Here is a 17,048-nt window from a genome sequence, read left to right on the forward strand (position 1 = left end):
AGTCTCTTGCAGGTGCCAGAAAGTCTGAGCTTATCCACTCGAGCTGTTTAGTATCCAGAAACATGTATGAGTGCTTGCTCTGTTGTAACATGTTGTGACATGTCCTGGAATAAGTTATAGTGAACATAAAGGGCTGAAGTGCACATCCCCTGCCCTCCTGGAGCTCACCCTCTGCTGGAGCAGATAAAATGCTGACATTTCTGTAGAAGCCCTCTAGAGATCAGGGAGCCTAAATGTAGAGAGGAGCCAGGCAGCTGGTTTCCTGATTTTCCTTGTGTTCATTGGCCTGCAGCCCATGAGTAGGAGTGAAGACTACTGCTTTACTTGGAAGCAATCCGAGGCTAAACTTTCCCTAAATCATCAGCTCCAGGCCCTTTCCTGGTCTCTGGGGCTGAGTCTTTGTCCTGTTTTTGGACAATCAATTGACCATAGCACCTTACTTTAGAAAGATGAGAGCCTTGCGAGAAGCCTCTGGAATCTTCTGGATTGGTTCTGTTCTAGTTACAATCGAGTTGCTATTGACTGCTGAGAAATAAGGGCAAGAGAGAGACAGAAACATGAGCTGAGACCAGAGCATGTATTTGCCTTCTATGAGAGAGACTAGAATGCAAGGATCCTAGTAGAGTTTGGGACTGACATAAGCCATGGGCCCAGTCAGTAAACATGTATTAAATAATAAATATGTTCTAAGAATCGTGCTAAGCCCTGAGCATACAAAGGAAGGAAACACCAGTCTGGTCTGTCCTGGAGCTCACAGTCTAGAACCCAGACATGGAGGTAGTTTAGAAAGAAGCAACAGATCCAAGGAGAAAGGAGTGTTGGGGAATGGAAATGCATTTAATTCAACAGGGAAATCAAGAACTAGAGGAGTGAAGAGAATGACAGTTTAAGGAGAAACGCAACTAAAGGAGGAAATAATCCAAATTCTAATGATAAAAAATAAAAGCCACCATTTGCTTATGACCTCTAGTATGTGTCATACACTTTATAAATATTGTTAGATCCTCATTGGAGCCCTAGGAGTCACTTGATATTATTATGTCCCATGTTATAGTTGAGGAGCCTGAGACCAACTGAACTCCTGTGACTTCCCCATGGTTAAAAGTTCTAGCAAATTTCTGAGGTAAAATGAGAATGCACCACCACCTATATTGGAATTGTTAAGAAGAATATGAAAATGCCAGTATCTATATAAGGTGTTTTATAACTATAAATAAGTTAATATTGGTAATAGGTATTAATAAATGGTTGATAAATACAAAGCTGTCAGGGATTAAAATGTTTTGTAGGCTTTGGATATTATTTATTTAAAGGAGAGTTGGGTTAGGAAAAACAGTAGGTAGGAAATAGGAGGGTAAACAACTTATTCCTTATAACTAAGCCTATAATAGACATCCTATACTAAGTCTCTAACAAACCCTAAATCTAGAAATCTTCTTGCCTGACGGGCAGGTTTACCTAAGCTGGACAGTGCAGCTGCAGCTTACAGAGTTCTGTCAAGGACTCACCCCTCAGTCACAGACTCCTCAATTTTAGTATCTCAATTTTAATTCTCAATGGTAAACTGCCAGTTCCTTTTGACAGCAAGAAACTGACCCAGCACCCTAAAACTCCAGAGAACTTGGAGCTTTTCCAACTGAAAACTGTCCTTTTATAGTTGGTCTGTTACAGAGCCTGGTGAATTGAGACTTCTGCTTTTAAAGGGGCAGAGTAAGATTTACATAACTTCCTCTGACCTACAGTTCTGCTCTCAAGGAGACAGAGTAAAATGAAAATAAAATCTTTGTAATACTTAATAATAATATAATAATGATAATAATAATATATTATATCATATAAAATCCTTATAATATAATACAGGAAGAGAATTGTAGGAGCTTTCTTGCCCATTTCCTCATAAAAGGATCATGTATTCAACTTCCTTTATGATACATACTTTTAAACATGCAAAATGCCATGTTTTTGTTTATATTTAGTAGAATGATTTTAGTGAAAAGAAGCATTTAAAGAAAAGTAATTGCTGCTCTCAAGGAGTAGGGAATAGAATAAAATCTTTTATGCCTTGGATAAACGCAAAAAAGAATGCTGAATTTCTTCATCTGATCTCAGATACTGGACTAAAAAATATGGTCAAAAAGTAGTAAAAATTAAGATAGAAAGGAATTGCATAATGCTTACAATGAAGCTAGATGATGAAATAATAGGAATATTTAATCTACATGCACCCAGTGGTGTTATACCTAAGAAGAGAGGATTGAAGGTATAGACATTGAAAATGAAAGCAAAAAGATTGAAAGTAAATTGTCTATTACTATGGACCAAGAATGCCCAGTCACAAGATTTGGTCTTAGCTCCCAGGACTTCATGTGAAGTCATTCATCCAAGCTTTTTGAGGTCATGGTCTGAGTTAGGATTATAATAAATCTAGCCTGTCCAAAATCCCCGATTTGTCACGAAGAGCCAATGAGAATCATAGGAGGCTCTTTGTTATTTAAATTGTTCCATAGCTTTGAGGTAACGGCATTTTCAAAGAATGGATTTGTGCCCATTTAAATTGGAAGACTTATTTCTTACCTGAGGAAATAGGATATAACTCACTTTATGTTCTCACAGTTGAGGAAAGGCGATAGAGTTATATATGTGTATATGTCACTATATATGTATGTTTTACTGTTTGTTTCTTTTAGAAGGAGAGATCAGACCTGAAATGAAAGAGAATCCAACAGAGGTGAGCTTTTTAGTGGAAGAAATGGTCCTACCAAGATTCATGAGTGATGGTCCTGATAACTTTGCTTTAAGAGAATTCTATGTTGCACCTCAAAATTCATCTCATATTGAAAATCAAAAAATTCACACTGAGGAAAAATCTAGTGAAAATAATCAGTGCGGAAAGACTTTTATGCACAGGACCAATCTTGCTAGACATCAGAGAATCCACTCTGGTGAGAGACCTTATGAATGTAAGGAATGTGAAAAGACATTCAGTCGGAGTTCCTCTCTTGCTGTACATCAGAGAATCCACACTGGGGAGAAACCTTATGTATGCAAGCAATGTGGAAAAACATTCAGTTGGAGCTCGAGTCTTGCTGTACATCAGAGAACTCATACTGGTGAGAAACCTTATGAATGCAAGCAGTGTGGAAAGACATTCAAAGAAAGGTCCAAACTTGCTGTACATCAGAGAGTCCACACTGGGGAAAAACCGTATGAATGCAAACAGTGTGGAAAGTCATTCAGTCGGAGCTCCAGTCTTGCTGCACATCAGAGAATTCACACTGGGGAGAAACCTTATGAATGCAAGCAATGTGGAAAGACATTCAAAGAAAGGTTCAAACTTGCTGTACATCAGAGAATCCACACTGGAGAGAAACCTTATGAATGCAAACAATGTGGAAAGACATTCCGTCAGAATTCTTGTCTTGCTGTACATCAGAGAATCCACACTGGGGAGAAACTTTATGAATGCAAACAATGTGGAAAGACTTTTATACTGAGCTCCCTTCTTGCTGTACATCAGAGAATCCACACTGGTGAGAAACCTTATGAATGCAAGCAGTGTGGAAAGACTTTCAGACTAAGCTCCAGTCTTGCTGTACATCAGAGAATCCACACTGGGGAGAGACCTTATGAATGCAAGCAATGTGGAAAGACATTCAGTCGGAGTTCCAAACTTGCTGTACACCACAGAATTCATATTGGGAAAAAATCTTATGAATGTAAGCAATGTGAAAAGACTTTCAGACTGAGCTCCAGTCTTGCTGTACATCAGAGAATGCACACTGGGGAGAAACCTTATGAATGCAAGCAATGTGGAAAAACATTTAAAGAAAAGTCAAAACTTATTGTACATCAGAGAACCCACACTGGGGAGAAACCTTATGAATGCAAGCACTGTGGAAAGGCATTCAGTCGGAGCTCCAGTCTTACTGTACATCAGAGAACACATACTGGTGAGAAACCTTACGAATGCAATCAGTGTAGAAAGACATTCAGTCAGAGGTCCCATCTTGCTGTACATCAGAGAATCCACACGGGGGAGAAATCTTATGAATGTAAACAGTGTGGAAAGACTTTTAGGTTGAGCTTCAGTCTTGCTTTGCATCAGAGAATTCACACTGGGGAGAAACCTTATGAATGCAAGCAGTGTGGAAAGACTTTCAGATTGAGATCCAGTCTTGCTGTACATCAGAGAATCCACACTGGTGAGAAACCTTATGAATGTAAGCAATGTGGAAGGACATTCAGTCGGAGCTCCAGTCTTGCTTTACATCAGAGAATCCACACTGGGGAGAAACCTTATGAATGTAAGCAATGTGGAAGGACATTCAGTCGGAGCTCCAGTCTTGCTGTACATCAGAGAATCCACACTGGGGAGAAACCTTATGAATGCAAGCAGTGTGGAAAGACATTTAGTCGGAGCTCCAATCTTGCTGTACATCAGAGAATTCACATGGGGAGAAATGTTAGGAACACAAGCTATGTGCAAACATGTTTACATGCAGCTCCGGTCTTGCTAGTATGTGAAGGAAATTTACCCTCCCCCCATTCAGGAACCAAATACATGGCATAAGCGTGAACTTGACTCGGAGGTGAGGATTGCGTGATGGAAACCATTGAATGACTATAGAATTCCAGCAGAAAAAAGGCAGCAATAGAGTCAAGAGATCACTTGATGAGGGGCAGGAAGGTGTCCCTGGACTGCCCCCTGAGCATCCCAGGCAAAATAGAAAGCCATGGTTGGTTCCTCAAGATGAGATTTGCCATAGTGGACAGAGAAAAGGTTTGATGAATTGAGGCAACAGCAGATATCCAAGCTCTTCTCTTTCAGTTTTGTTGCTGACTAGCTTTCCCTTTGAGCTTGGCCAGGGTGCCCTAATAATTGCCACAGAATAGCAAACTAAATGGAGTAGTGAGGAAAGTATATCTCTCCAATTTTTCCATCTTTCCCCCTACTACCTTAGATCAAATGGAATTAATTTAGGACTAGTCTCATAATTTCCCCTCATATACTATACATCATAGAAACCACAGACATTCACACTGAATTCTCACCTTGCTCAAAATCAGACAATTTACTCTAGTATGCCAGAAGTTTTCCTAAGATTAGATCCAAATGAGCATATGATTTAGATCTAAAGTGTGATCTCATAAGAAAATTAAGAGAGTGTAGGATAGTTTACCTTTCAGATAAATTTATTAATACGGGAAGATTTATGACCAAATAAATAGATAACATTATGAGGTGTAAAATAGGTAATTTTAATTATATTAAATTTAAAAGTTTGAACAAACAAAGCTAATGTATCCAAGATTAAAAGTAGAAACAAGAAGTTATCATTTGCTTTACAACAATATGTCCTATTAAATATTCATTTTTAAAAATTCTAACCTTATTCTTGAATGCCTTAATTTATTACTTCATGGAATCTGGATCTAAAGAGGAGTTAATTTAGGAAGGAAATAATGTCTTTGCTCTATAGAAATAATTTGTAATTAGCATCATTTCCTATATACAGTTTCCCCCAAAATTCCTATAAAGCAAAAGTTCAAAAGTAACAAATGATATTGTGGATTTCAAATATGAAATAAAATTATTGACATTCTAATGACTTCTATTTAGTTGAATGTATTATCAAAATAATTATATAATTATCTTACACAGAAAATCACCAAGCATCAATGAGCTTAACACTTTGGACTGATTGCATTCAGAGGCCAGTGTAACATAACTGATACAATTATACTTATTTCTACTATTTCTAAACCTATCACTTAAATAGCAAATCTTAAGCCTATTTTGCATTAAGGTCCATGCTACATATGTGGCAAAAATTCATCACCCCAGTACAGAACTCCAAGCTAAATAGGTTTGTTGGGAGGAGGCCATACTCCCAATAAAGCTGGACTTTCGTCAAGATCAAGAGCAGAGACCCTAAGCCTTAGAAGATAGGCTTTTTTATGCCATGAAATCTGATGACACAGAAACAGAAAATGTAGTCACAATGAAAATAGGATTGATGCAAAATTGTTCATATAGGCATCTTAATGATGCAAGTGCTGATTAATCTAGTAAGTGTAAAAAAGATTACTATGGGTGGCAACTTTGTAGTACTCAGTCATGGTCTTGGTGTTTTCTCTGATGACTATGGTGGAATAGTAGGAATCATCAGTTTTAGTTAACTGATATGTGAAAACAAGAGTAGCTCTACCTCCTGTGTTACTTGTCTTGGTATATAAACAAAACCATCCTTCCTCTTTTTGTTTCTCCATCTTGTTATACACTGAAAAGGGATGTGGTAGGATTTATGGAACCTCCTGACTTAAGTTTAGGCTGTAAACAATATTTGATAGCACCCCAAATTGTAATTTTCTTAGCTAATGTGTATGATTTTTGTAAAGCAAACTATATTACTTGACTATGAAATAGAAACTAATGATTGTGTTATAAAAATAATCCTAAAGGCTAATACTATTATAATAATAAAAGGGGTAGTGGGTGTCACACTCACACATATGAGGTCAAATATAATTATCCCAATAGGAAAACAGATATGGATTTAAGTGCTAATATATTATAATTGATTTTAAAAACAGTTCCATCAAATCTAGAGTCATTGTTATAAATGGTACCCTACAGAATCTTTTCTCAAGAGACATTTGCTGTCAGCACCTCAAAGGTTAGGGACCTCTACTTTCAGATTAGTCTTCTGCCCAGGGTTTATGGATATATACATTTTCAATAGGAAGGTCTGAGTCCTGGACATGAAGGAGAGATGTTGAAGAGATGGGGAAAGTAGAGTCAAACTAGGACCCTCTGAAGGAAAGCTCTAAGAGTTTTAAGGAACAAGAGAAACCTGTCAGAAAGTGAGATGTCACCTGAAAAGGCTAACTCCAAAAGGTCAAGGTGAGCATGGAAGACATATTCCAAACAGTGGAGATGACTAAGGGAAAGGCAGAGTTACAAGATGGAGCATCTTGAACAAGAATCATCCAGGAGGCCAGTGTCACTGTGTCAGAGACTGAGTAGAGAGGAGTTCTTGTGGGAGAAACACACCCATGTTTGTAGAAGAATCTCAACTGAAGAATGGGAGACTCAAGTTCCATTCAATTTGTAAGAAAAGAATTTCATTTGAAGAAGTAGTTTATGGTTGTATAATAACTGGTGGAATAGTCTAGAGGCTAATTAGATAGCCTTAGGCTGATGGACAAGTCCAGGGGCTAGTAGAGTAACCTCTTTGCAGCTGACTTTATAGAGTAGCAGCTCTGTTGTACAGTGTTAGCTTCATTTATGGAATAGCAGCCAGAACTATAGAATAACGGTTTCCAAGATCTGCAGATTAGGGTTGGCATATTTATTAAGCCCAGGGAGCTTGTCATCTCCCATTCCAAAAAATTCTTTACCTTTCCTCAAAACCCTGAAAGGTGGGCATAGCCAAATTCAGATGGAGGTGTGTTTAGGGTGTGATGTTGTAGTGAATAAGGAGCATGTGCAAATTTGGAGAATTCCTCTGGAATTCTGGAGTCCCCAGTGAGCAGGCCCTTTGTTCATCATTGTCCACCTTGTCATCATTGGTCAATGTGGGAGAGGTCTCCTTGTCCTTCTGGAATGAGAACATGTGGTGAGGGATGTGGTACACTGAAGGACCGCTATAGGTAGTTAATATTGTTACAGTTCTAAGAACAACATAAGAACTTAATAAAACCAATTAGGCACAAAACTGATGCCCAGTACAGAATATTACAGATCCCATACACAGAGTTGGTAACAACTATCTGCAATTCATGTTTGATGCTGAAACTACAGATTTTGTAGTTGATGTTTAACACATTTTAAATAGTGAGAAGTGGCAGATTTCAGAGTCTGAGGGTCACTTTCCTCATTACCCCTCAGTGCCTGCTATCAGCCTACATTGGAGTGAAGGAAAAAATGTCATGAAATGGGGTTGGGAAATTCCCTATGATGAAGGGCAGGACTTGGCAAGTAGAGGCAGGCAGAATCTTGAGGTCCTGACCCAGGGTACCATTGGAGGAAAGGGCCCATCCTGGGTCTTCAGAGGCTGGGCAGAGTGGGGTTCTTAGTTCTGGGAAGACCCACCATTAGGAGCTGAGATCACTTTGCCTTTTGGAAACTAGCTCTTCAGGTTTAGGTTCCAGGTAAGTCTGGACCTGGAACCCAGAAGGCATCAGATTTCTGCTGGCTCCTCTTTCCTTTGAGCCTCATTCTCTACTTCTTACTCATGGTGAGCATCTTCTGAGGCAATTTGGAACATAGCTTTCTCCTAGAAGAACTAGCTACTGGCTATCCACACTCACATTCATATCCCAAATACCACAGGGCACCATCCCTAATTTTACCATTGAGTCACACTTTCCTTCCCACATCCTCTAAACCAGCTCAGGTGTCCTATGTCCCTACCCTCAGTTCTTGTTTAGAGTTTGGGTGATACTAGCTCTATCACAAGCCATTGGGAATTCTTAATTTCTGAAATGGGGCTGGACCTGCCTCATTCTTTTGGTACTCAGTAGGAAAGATCAGGATTGGTTTTCAGAAAGTGCCAGCAACCATTTTAATAAGAACCAGAGACAAGTAGTGAAAAGTGGAAAGGGTAAAACTCCTTCTTTGTTCATTTTGTCAAATAATTTGTATAGTCTTGGGATTAGTTCTTTAAATGTTTGATTGGATTCACTTGTGAATCCATCTGGCCCTGGGGATTTTTTCCTAGGAAGGAGTTTTACCAAATTCCTTTCATGACACATATATAGTACCGATTCCAAAGCCAGGCAGACCAAACACCAAGAAAGAAAACTACAGACTAATCCCCTTAATGAATATAGATGCAAAAAACTCAAATAGAATACTAGCAAAAAGACTCTAGTAAGTGATCAAGAGGATTATTCAATATGATCAGGTGGGATTTATATCAGGAATTCGAGGATTAGAAAAACCATCCACATAATTGACCATATTAATAATCAAAACAACAGAAATCACATGATTATCTCAACAGATGCAGAAAAAAGCTATTCATAAAATACAATACCCATTCCTATTGAAAACACTAGAAAGTATAGGAATAAAAAGCACCTTTCGTCAAAATAATACGCAGTACATATTTAAAACCATCAGCAAATTTAGTCATGGAACAAACATACAATAGATGGTCTCTCTTTTTTTTTAAACCCTTACCTTCTATCTTAGAATCGAGACTACATTATGATTCATCACTTGTTTATTTGTGAATATGATTTGGGGCTTTGATTTTATAAGATTATTCTCTTACAAAAATCAATAATATGGAAATCAGTTTTGAGTTATAATACATGTACAACCCAGTGGAAATTGCTTGTCAGCTCTGGGAGTGGGGAGGAAAGAGGGGAGGGAGACAACATGAATCATGTAATTTTGAAAAACTTATGTGAAATTTGTTATTGGGATAAAATTTAAAAAAGGGAAAAAAATGTGTACCGGTTCCAAGGCAGAAACACAATAAGCTCCTTCTTTGAAGCCCACAAAAGATACCTTCTATACTGCACTCTCTTGTCTACTCCCCACCTGAAAGGACATTCTTCTTCACATGATGGGGCTCCTATCTCCTTCCATGCCCTTCCACAGTTCATTCCTTCATGCCTTCTTTCTCACTTTCTTTTTCAATGTTGCCTCTCAGTTGGCTCTTCTTATGGGGAAAAACAGGAGTTAACTTAAATATTATATGTGGGTTCAGAAGGGTGAGTAGGAGACAGGAATGGACAATAGGTGATGCCAAACAAGTTAGGAAACTGGGTTTAACCGTTAGGGAAAATGTCTGGTGACAGATGTGACAGTTAGACCCTAACTGTCACCCTGCCCCACCTAGGCAAGAGATCTGTGAAAACCAGCAAGCAAATAGCAAGAGGGCTTGTAAACAAATTTAGTTATGAGAACTATGGTCTAAAAGATGGGATTAGGAGTCTCTACCCTTCCAAACTATGGGCAATCCGCAGGGTCAAGGGAGGGACTTATCTACACTGAACTGAGAACTAAAGCAAGACAGGGCCCAAAGAAAAGCAGGACTGAAGTGGGTATCCTCACAGCAGAGTCCTGACACACTCCAGCCATGTTACAACTTTCCCAGGTCTCCAGCCAGCACACCTTTAAGTGGGTAGATTTGGGAGCTAACCCAGCAGAGTTAACTAACAACACAGGTTGGGATTGATAGTCTCTACCAAAAAATCTCCCACAAGTAGATGATAGTCCTCCTTCTGGATCCCAGGAAATCAGGATACAAACTCCACTTCCTCTGAGGTCTCCCAGGGTCAGTTACAACTTATCCCAACCACCATGGAGTCTGTCTCAGAGAGAGAAGCACAATTCCTGCTTCCCCATTCCATTTAGAATTCTTTAGCCCTTCCTGCTAAGTCTCCAAAATAATAATTTAGTAATCTTCCTCAACACTCTTTCACCATTACTCACATGCCAAGCTTTCCCCTGCACTGACGATACCATCATTTGACCTTGAAATGTTCCCATAACATTTTCCCAACCATCTCTACTAGTGCCTTCACTGCCTCACCTCCTGCCTCAAACAAAGTGACTTCACTTTTACTATTTTCATATATTTCATATAATCATAATACTTTCACTTTTAATGGGAGCTGTTCTTTCCAAAGTTAGCAATGATCTCTTCCTCTCTCATTCCATTTGAACACTGTGGCTTTTGCCACACTCTTTTGTTCTTGCCCTTTGTCTTCCCCTGGCTTCAGTAATACTGCTCTCCCCTGGTTTGACTCACCAAAGTCTGCACACTCCTTCTTAGTGTCCCATCCACCATCTTTAATCCACTGAGGTCTTTTGGAAAGAAGTAGAGCAGAGCTATCAACAGCACAATGATGATGTAACTAAGTTTTATAAATGTTGGCTAGAATGAGAACAAGAATAATGAGAAAATAAAGGAATAAGCAAAGCAAAGAAGAGAGAAGGCATCTGCTGGCAGATGTGATGCTGGCGTACTTATGGGGAAAAACAACTCTAAAATAAATGGAAACAAGTTTAATGGCATGGAGACCTGGGTAACCCCCATCCCACCTTTACAAAGGATATGCCTTCTTGAAAAAATCCTTGAAAACAAGTAATTGACTTCAAAGCTGGGCATTTCTTTTTTTTAATTTAATTTATTGATTGATTAAGAAAAATTTTCCATGGTTACATGATTCATGTTCATTCCCTCTCCTCCTCCCACTCCCCCACCCCCATAACCAACCCATAATTCCACTGGGTTTTATGTGTGTCATTGATCAAGACCTATTTACATATTATTGATATTTGCATTAGGGGGATCATTTAGAGTCTACATCCCCAATCATATCCCCATCAACCCATGTGATCAAGCAGTTGTTTTTCTTCTGTGTTTCTGCTCCCACAGTCCTTTCTCCAGATGTGGATCACATTCTTTCTCATAAGTCTCTCAGAAATGTCTTGGATCATTGCATTGCTGCTAGTAGAGAAGTCTGTTATTTTCAGTTGTACCACAGTGTATCCATCTCTGTGTATAAGGTTCTCCTGTTTCTGCTCCTTTCACTCTGCATCAATTCCTGGAGGCCATTCCAGTTCACATGGATTTCGTCTAGTTCATTATTCCTTATAGCACAATAGTATTCCATCACCAACAGATACCACAATTTATTTAGCCATCCCTCAATTGAAGGGCATCCCCTCATTTTCCAATTTTTTGCCACCACAAAGAGCATGGCTATAAATATTTTTGTATAAGTCTTTTCCCTTAGGATCTTTTTGGGGTATAAACCCAGCAGTGGTATGGCTGGATCAAATGTCGGGCAATCTTTTAAAACCCTTTGGGCATAATCCCAAATTGCCATCCAGAATGGTTGGATCAATTCACAACTCCACCAGCAATGCATTAATGTCCCAATTTTGCCACATCCCCTCCAACATTTATTACTTTCTTTTGCTGTCATGTTAGCCAGTCTGCTAGGTGTGAGGTGGTACCTGAGAGTTGTTTTGATTTGCATTTCTCTAATTATAAGAGATTTAGAACACTTTTTCATGTGATTATTGATAGTTTTTATTTCTTTATTGGAAAATTGCCTATTAATGTCCCTTGCCCATTTATCAGTTGGGGAATGGCTTGATTTTTTGTTCAATTGATTTAGCTCCTTATATATTTGAGTAATTAGATCTTTGTCAGAGGTTTTTGTTATAAAGATTTTCCCCCAATTTGTTGCTTATCTTCTTATTTTGGTTGCATTGGTTTTGTTTGTACAAAACTTATTATTTAAATATAATAAAAATTATTTATTTTACATTTTGTAATTTTTTCTGACTCTTGCTTGGTCTTGAAATCTTTCCTTTCCCAAAGATCTGATAGGAAAACTATTCTGTGTTCACCTAATTTACTTATAGTTTCCTTCTTTATATTCAAGTCTTTCACCCATTCTGAATTTATCTTGGTATAGGATGTGAGATATTGATCTAAACCTAATCTCTCCCATACTGTTTTGCAATTTTCCCAGCATATTTTTGTACCAAAAGCTGGGATCTTTGGGTTTATCATACACTGTCTTGATGAGGTCATTTGCCCCAAGTCTATTCTGCTGATCCTCCATTCTTTCTCTTAACAAGTACCATATTGTTTGATAACCACTGCAAAGCTGGGCATTTCAATGGAAATGTTTCCCAGTATATACTCCCATGAGAGAATTCTAGTAAGGTTATATAAAGTCAGACAGGCAGCAGAATATATAAACAGACACATGAGTTTGGAGTTAAAATACAAGGAGCTTAAGAAGGAGAGATGTAGCTTGTCAGGCTCCTTGGGGACCACCTGGTTAGGGGTCCTGAAGGGTAAAAATGCAGATGGACTCAGGAGGGCTAGTGGGAATCAAGTGGCCAAGGGCAATTTTATTGAGAGAAGGGATGATATTTAGAGGAATCTGGGTTGCTATTCAAACATATACATCCACATGGTAACAGGCAATGTTTTTATAATAACAGATAGCCAATCAAAGAAAGTCTTGTGGAGAACAATACATCCTGTCAGAGTATTGATCAATTGGGTACAATCTCCTAGGTGACTGGAGGATTCAAGGATATCCATAAGATATGTGAAAACATACTCAAGATGACTTCTGTTATGATGTCCATTAGGGTCTCCAGGGATATGATACACAAACCTGTCCTAGGTTCATTCCTAGATCACCCAGGCTTATTCAATGTACTTAGGCATATTCCTAGGGGTCCAGCAACTCAGGGGTCTGTCAGTAGCTGGGAGGGAACAGACACAAATAAAACTAATTGTACTCTCACAGGTTAGTTCATGATGGGGATGTCATAATAGTAGGGGAAAGGGCAAATGATAAAGCCCTAGGGGCAGTGAATATATGCAGATCATTCTAATTATAGATCACATATTTCAGTCCCACTTCTTTTCTTTTAGCACTGTTTCCTTCATTGTAAAGAGAGTCAGAGGCCAAGAGAGGAAAAAGTACAAGAGATTAGAATGGAGGGAAAACAAATAACAAATCATATTGATGATATGAATGGGCTGAACTCACCTATCAAATGGAAGAGGATTGCAGAATGGGATAGAAAGTAGAAACTGTTTTTGAAAAAAGAAAAAAAGGTTTAAAAGGATAAGAGCAGAACATATTATGCCTCAGGTGAACTTCAAAAAGCAAGAGTAGTAATCTTGATCTAAGAAAAAACAACGGTATAAATAAAAGACATGTTTAAAGGCAATAATCAGGGAAAAAAACATTTATTTTAAATAAGTAAATTTAAAATAAATAAATAAAAATTTATATTAAATATTATTTAAAAGCACAGAAACAACATGTTGATACATAAAAACTTATACATAAATAATATATATGCACCAAATGACATAGAATCTAAGTACCTGAAGGAATAATAACAATGGCAATAATAACTATCATTTTTATATAATGCTTTAACAATATTGTATCTTGATCATCTGAGAAAACTTTGCTTCTCTCAGCAATGCAATCATCTGGGACAATCCTGAAAGACTTATGTTGGGGAATGCTCTCCACCTCCAGCAAAAGAAGTCATTTTTTACATAAGTGTAGTTAGGGTTTTGTTTTAGGACATGAGTGTGCTCTTACAACAATGGCCAATATAGAAGTGTGTTTTGCATGGTAATGAAATTTTCAAAAAACAATATGTAGTGTTTTAAGATTTGCAAAGCACTTTACAAATATTATTTCATTTGATCCTTACAACAACCCTAGGAAGAATGTACCATTATCCACATTTTATAGAGGAGGAGACTGAAGCTCGGGAAAGGTAAAGACATGTGTCCAAAGTCCTAGAGCCAGCAAGTGTCTGAGTTAGGCATTTAACTTAAGTCTCCTGACTACCATACTGCACCACCATAGTAAGAGGTAGCATTTATACAATAGTCTACATATGTTGCCTCATTTGACACTCATAACACCACTGTAAACTAAGTGATCCAGCAGATAGAACACTAGTCTGGAGTCAGACCTGAATTCAAATCCAACCTCAGATCCCTACTAGTTATGTGATTCTGGACAAATCCCTTAACCAGTCTTCCTCAGATTCCTCATTTGTAAAAGTGGAGCGAGAGCATCTACCCCTCAGAGTTGTTGTGGGGATCAAATGAGACAACATCTGCAAAGTTCTTTACAAGCCTTAGAGCACTATATAAATAACATCTATCTTTATAATTATCAGTATTACTATACTGCCTTTAAAACAAAGTGATAGCTATTATTACTATTATTATTTTCATTTTACAAATGAGGAAACAGAAGCTATGGGAACTCAACTGACTAGTCCAGGGTCACAGAGCTGGTAAGTATCTCAGGCCAGATCTGAACTCAAGTCTTCCAGATTCTAAGTCCAGTGCTTTCCCTGTCATCACCTGGTTTCCTAGTAGGCACAAGTTAATTGTTTTGCAGAAAGAAATAGCAAAACTATAATAGCAGCTCCCTCCTGAGAGCAGGGCTTTGGCTTTGGGCCAGTTTCTTGTCAGATTCAACCTACTTTTTGGTCTCTTGGCCACATCCAGGCCCTATTCTTGGTTCTCTCCCTCCCACTCCTTTCCCTCCCCCAACCACATTTTCCTCCTCCCCTCACCCACACTGATCCTCCTTCACCAGCCTGATTCCCTTGAGATGGCTGAATGCCCCCTGAATCCCTAGATGGTCCCTCATTGTGGATCTCACATTTCCTCAACTCTTCCCCTCCAGCCCCCCACCATGGGTGCCCTGCTCTCCCTCAGGAAGTCTCTGCTGCCCCACCTCCATTAGACTGTATCTAGGCAGTCTGGGGGGAAGGGAGGGCAAGGAGAGGGGAAGATCCGTAGGATGGTAGGGGAGAGAAGAAGGACCTAGATGCTGGGGTAGTGGAGCTCTCTCTGGCCTAGCCAGGTGGGTGGTGGTCCAGGGGGAATCCTAACCCTGGGGTGGAGCCTAGAGTTCTGGGAGTGGTTCTAGGGGTAGAGAAAGTCCATTCAAGGGACCCAGGGACTCCTGACCCAGGTGTCCTGACCCCAGATCCTTGTTCAAAATTCTTCTGTGCTACCCTCAGACTTGGCCCTCTGTAACGATCCCTGAGCTCTGCCTTCCTGCCTCCAGCACCCCCGAGGAACCAAAATTCTTACCTGGCCCCTTCTTTGGCTCCTTGGCCCTTGGGCTGGTTCCTTTCAGGGCCCAGGCCTTTGGCTCCTTGGCTCCAGTTTCCTTTATGGATTCCTAGCCTCAGCTGTGCCAGAGGGTCCCAGGGGCCCTCCTCAGCTCCTAGGTAGACCCCAGTATCCCTTCATTCTGTTTCCCCAGGCTCAGCAGCCCCCCATCCCCAGGAACAGTTGAGTCTCTCCAAGGTCCCTGCCCTCCTTGCCAGGAGCTCTGTTGGACTGTGTGCCTTCCCAGCCTCTCCCTTGGCTCTCCTTCCCCATGCTTCTCTGCTCCCCGTTCTGGCAGAGCCCACAGGCCTCTTCCTTGCCAGAAGAGCTTGGGCTCCTACCCTCAGTCCTGGGGGCTCTGCCTGGGTCCATCCTATGGGGGATCCCAAGGCCCTACTGCCTCTTAGGGGTCTTGGAGGAGGGGGAAGGGAAAGGGCAGAAGAGGAGAAACAAAAGGAGGAGACTCAATCTGCCCCTTCAGACATTCTTCTCTTCCTAAGCTGCCCCCACTTGCTGATATTAGGCTCTCCCCTGAGGGCAGGCCTCACCCATAATAACTCCTGTGGCCCCCATCTCTGTGTAAATCCCTATGGGGCAGCCTCAGGCCTGGGAAGTGAAGGGAAAACCTCTGCTCCTCTGGGTCCTTTCTACCTCCCCAGCTCAAGGTGCAGAGGCCCAGGACCTGGCCCCAGGAGGGATGGGGCTGAGCCAGATCTTGAGCTGGGAGGGAAATCAGGGTAGCTTTCTTCTGAGGTCCAACCAAGAGCAATTGGCCCAGAGATTGAGCCCAAAGGTAGAGAGGAAGATGGGCTTTTCTACATTGGGGGAAAGAAGGGAGGGACTGTCCTGGGAGGGTGGTTCTAGGCCAGCTTCTGCTGCTCAGAAAGGCAGAAAAGTCAAATATTACTGGGCCAATGGAGGCCTGTTGGGAAGAACTTTGACTGGAGCTCCATTCAGGGGGCCATAAGTTGGGGGGGGGAAATGGGGAGGGGGAGCAGGATTCTGAGTGGGGTGATGTAAAAATGAATTCTTTATTCCTTTTTTAATTTAACGGGGGACCTGGAGGTCCTCTTACCATAGCAATCTGTAGGGATTAATAGCTCACAATTATAGGAAGTTGTGAGGTGGGGTAATAGGAGGAAGATAGGCGAGGAGAAGTAAGGGAAAGGAAGGGAAACTGGTGTGGCCCCGAAGCCCAGGAGGGGAAATTGATCTGAGTTCTTTGGAGCTCAATAAAGATCAGGTAGCACTTATTGTTAGAATAGCTAGGTTTTATTTAGTTAGGAAAGGGAAAAGTTAGGTAGGGGAAAAGGGTCTCCTCCAGTAGGCACTTCTCTCTTTAGGGTTGAGAGCCTCTGAGGTTGAGAGCCAGGGTTGGAAGAATCT

The 17,048-nt window shown here is 40.2% G+C and overlaps 1 protein-coding gene across 1 annotated transcript; it reads left to right on the forward strand.

Annotated features, from left to right (window-relative positions):
• The first annotated feature begins 2,767 nt into the window (after window positions 1–2,767).
• Window positions 2,768–4,570, forward strand: LOC123256827 (zinc finger protein 658B-like). Its single transcript, XM_044685387.1, has one exon. The coding sequence runs from the start codon at window positions 2,768–2,770 to the stop codon at window positions 4,568–4,570; it is 1,803 nt and encodes a 600-aa protein (XP_044541322.1).
• Window positions 4,571–17,048: the final 12,478 nt, after the last annotated feature.

Source organism: Gracilinanus agilis, chromosome 1, assembly GCF_016433145.1.
Source record: "Gracilinanus agilis isolate LMUSP501 chromosome 1, AgileGrace, whole genome shotgun sequence".
NCBI classification, from domain to species: domain Eukaryota; kingdom Metazoa; phylum Chordata; class Mammalia; order Didelphimorphia; family Didelphidae; genus Gracilinanus; species Gracilinanus agilis.

Bases quoted from the DNA above. Each gene is read 5' to 3' on its own strand.
- LOC123256827 (XM_044685387.1), top strand. From the start codon at position 2,768: ATGAGTGATGGTCCTGATAACTTTGCTTTAAGAGAATTCTATGTTGCA.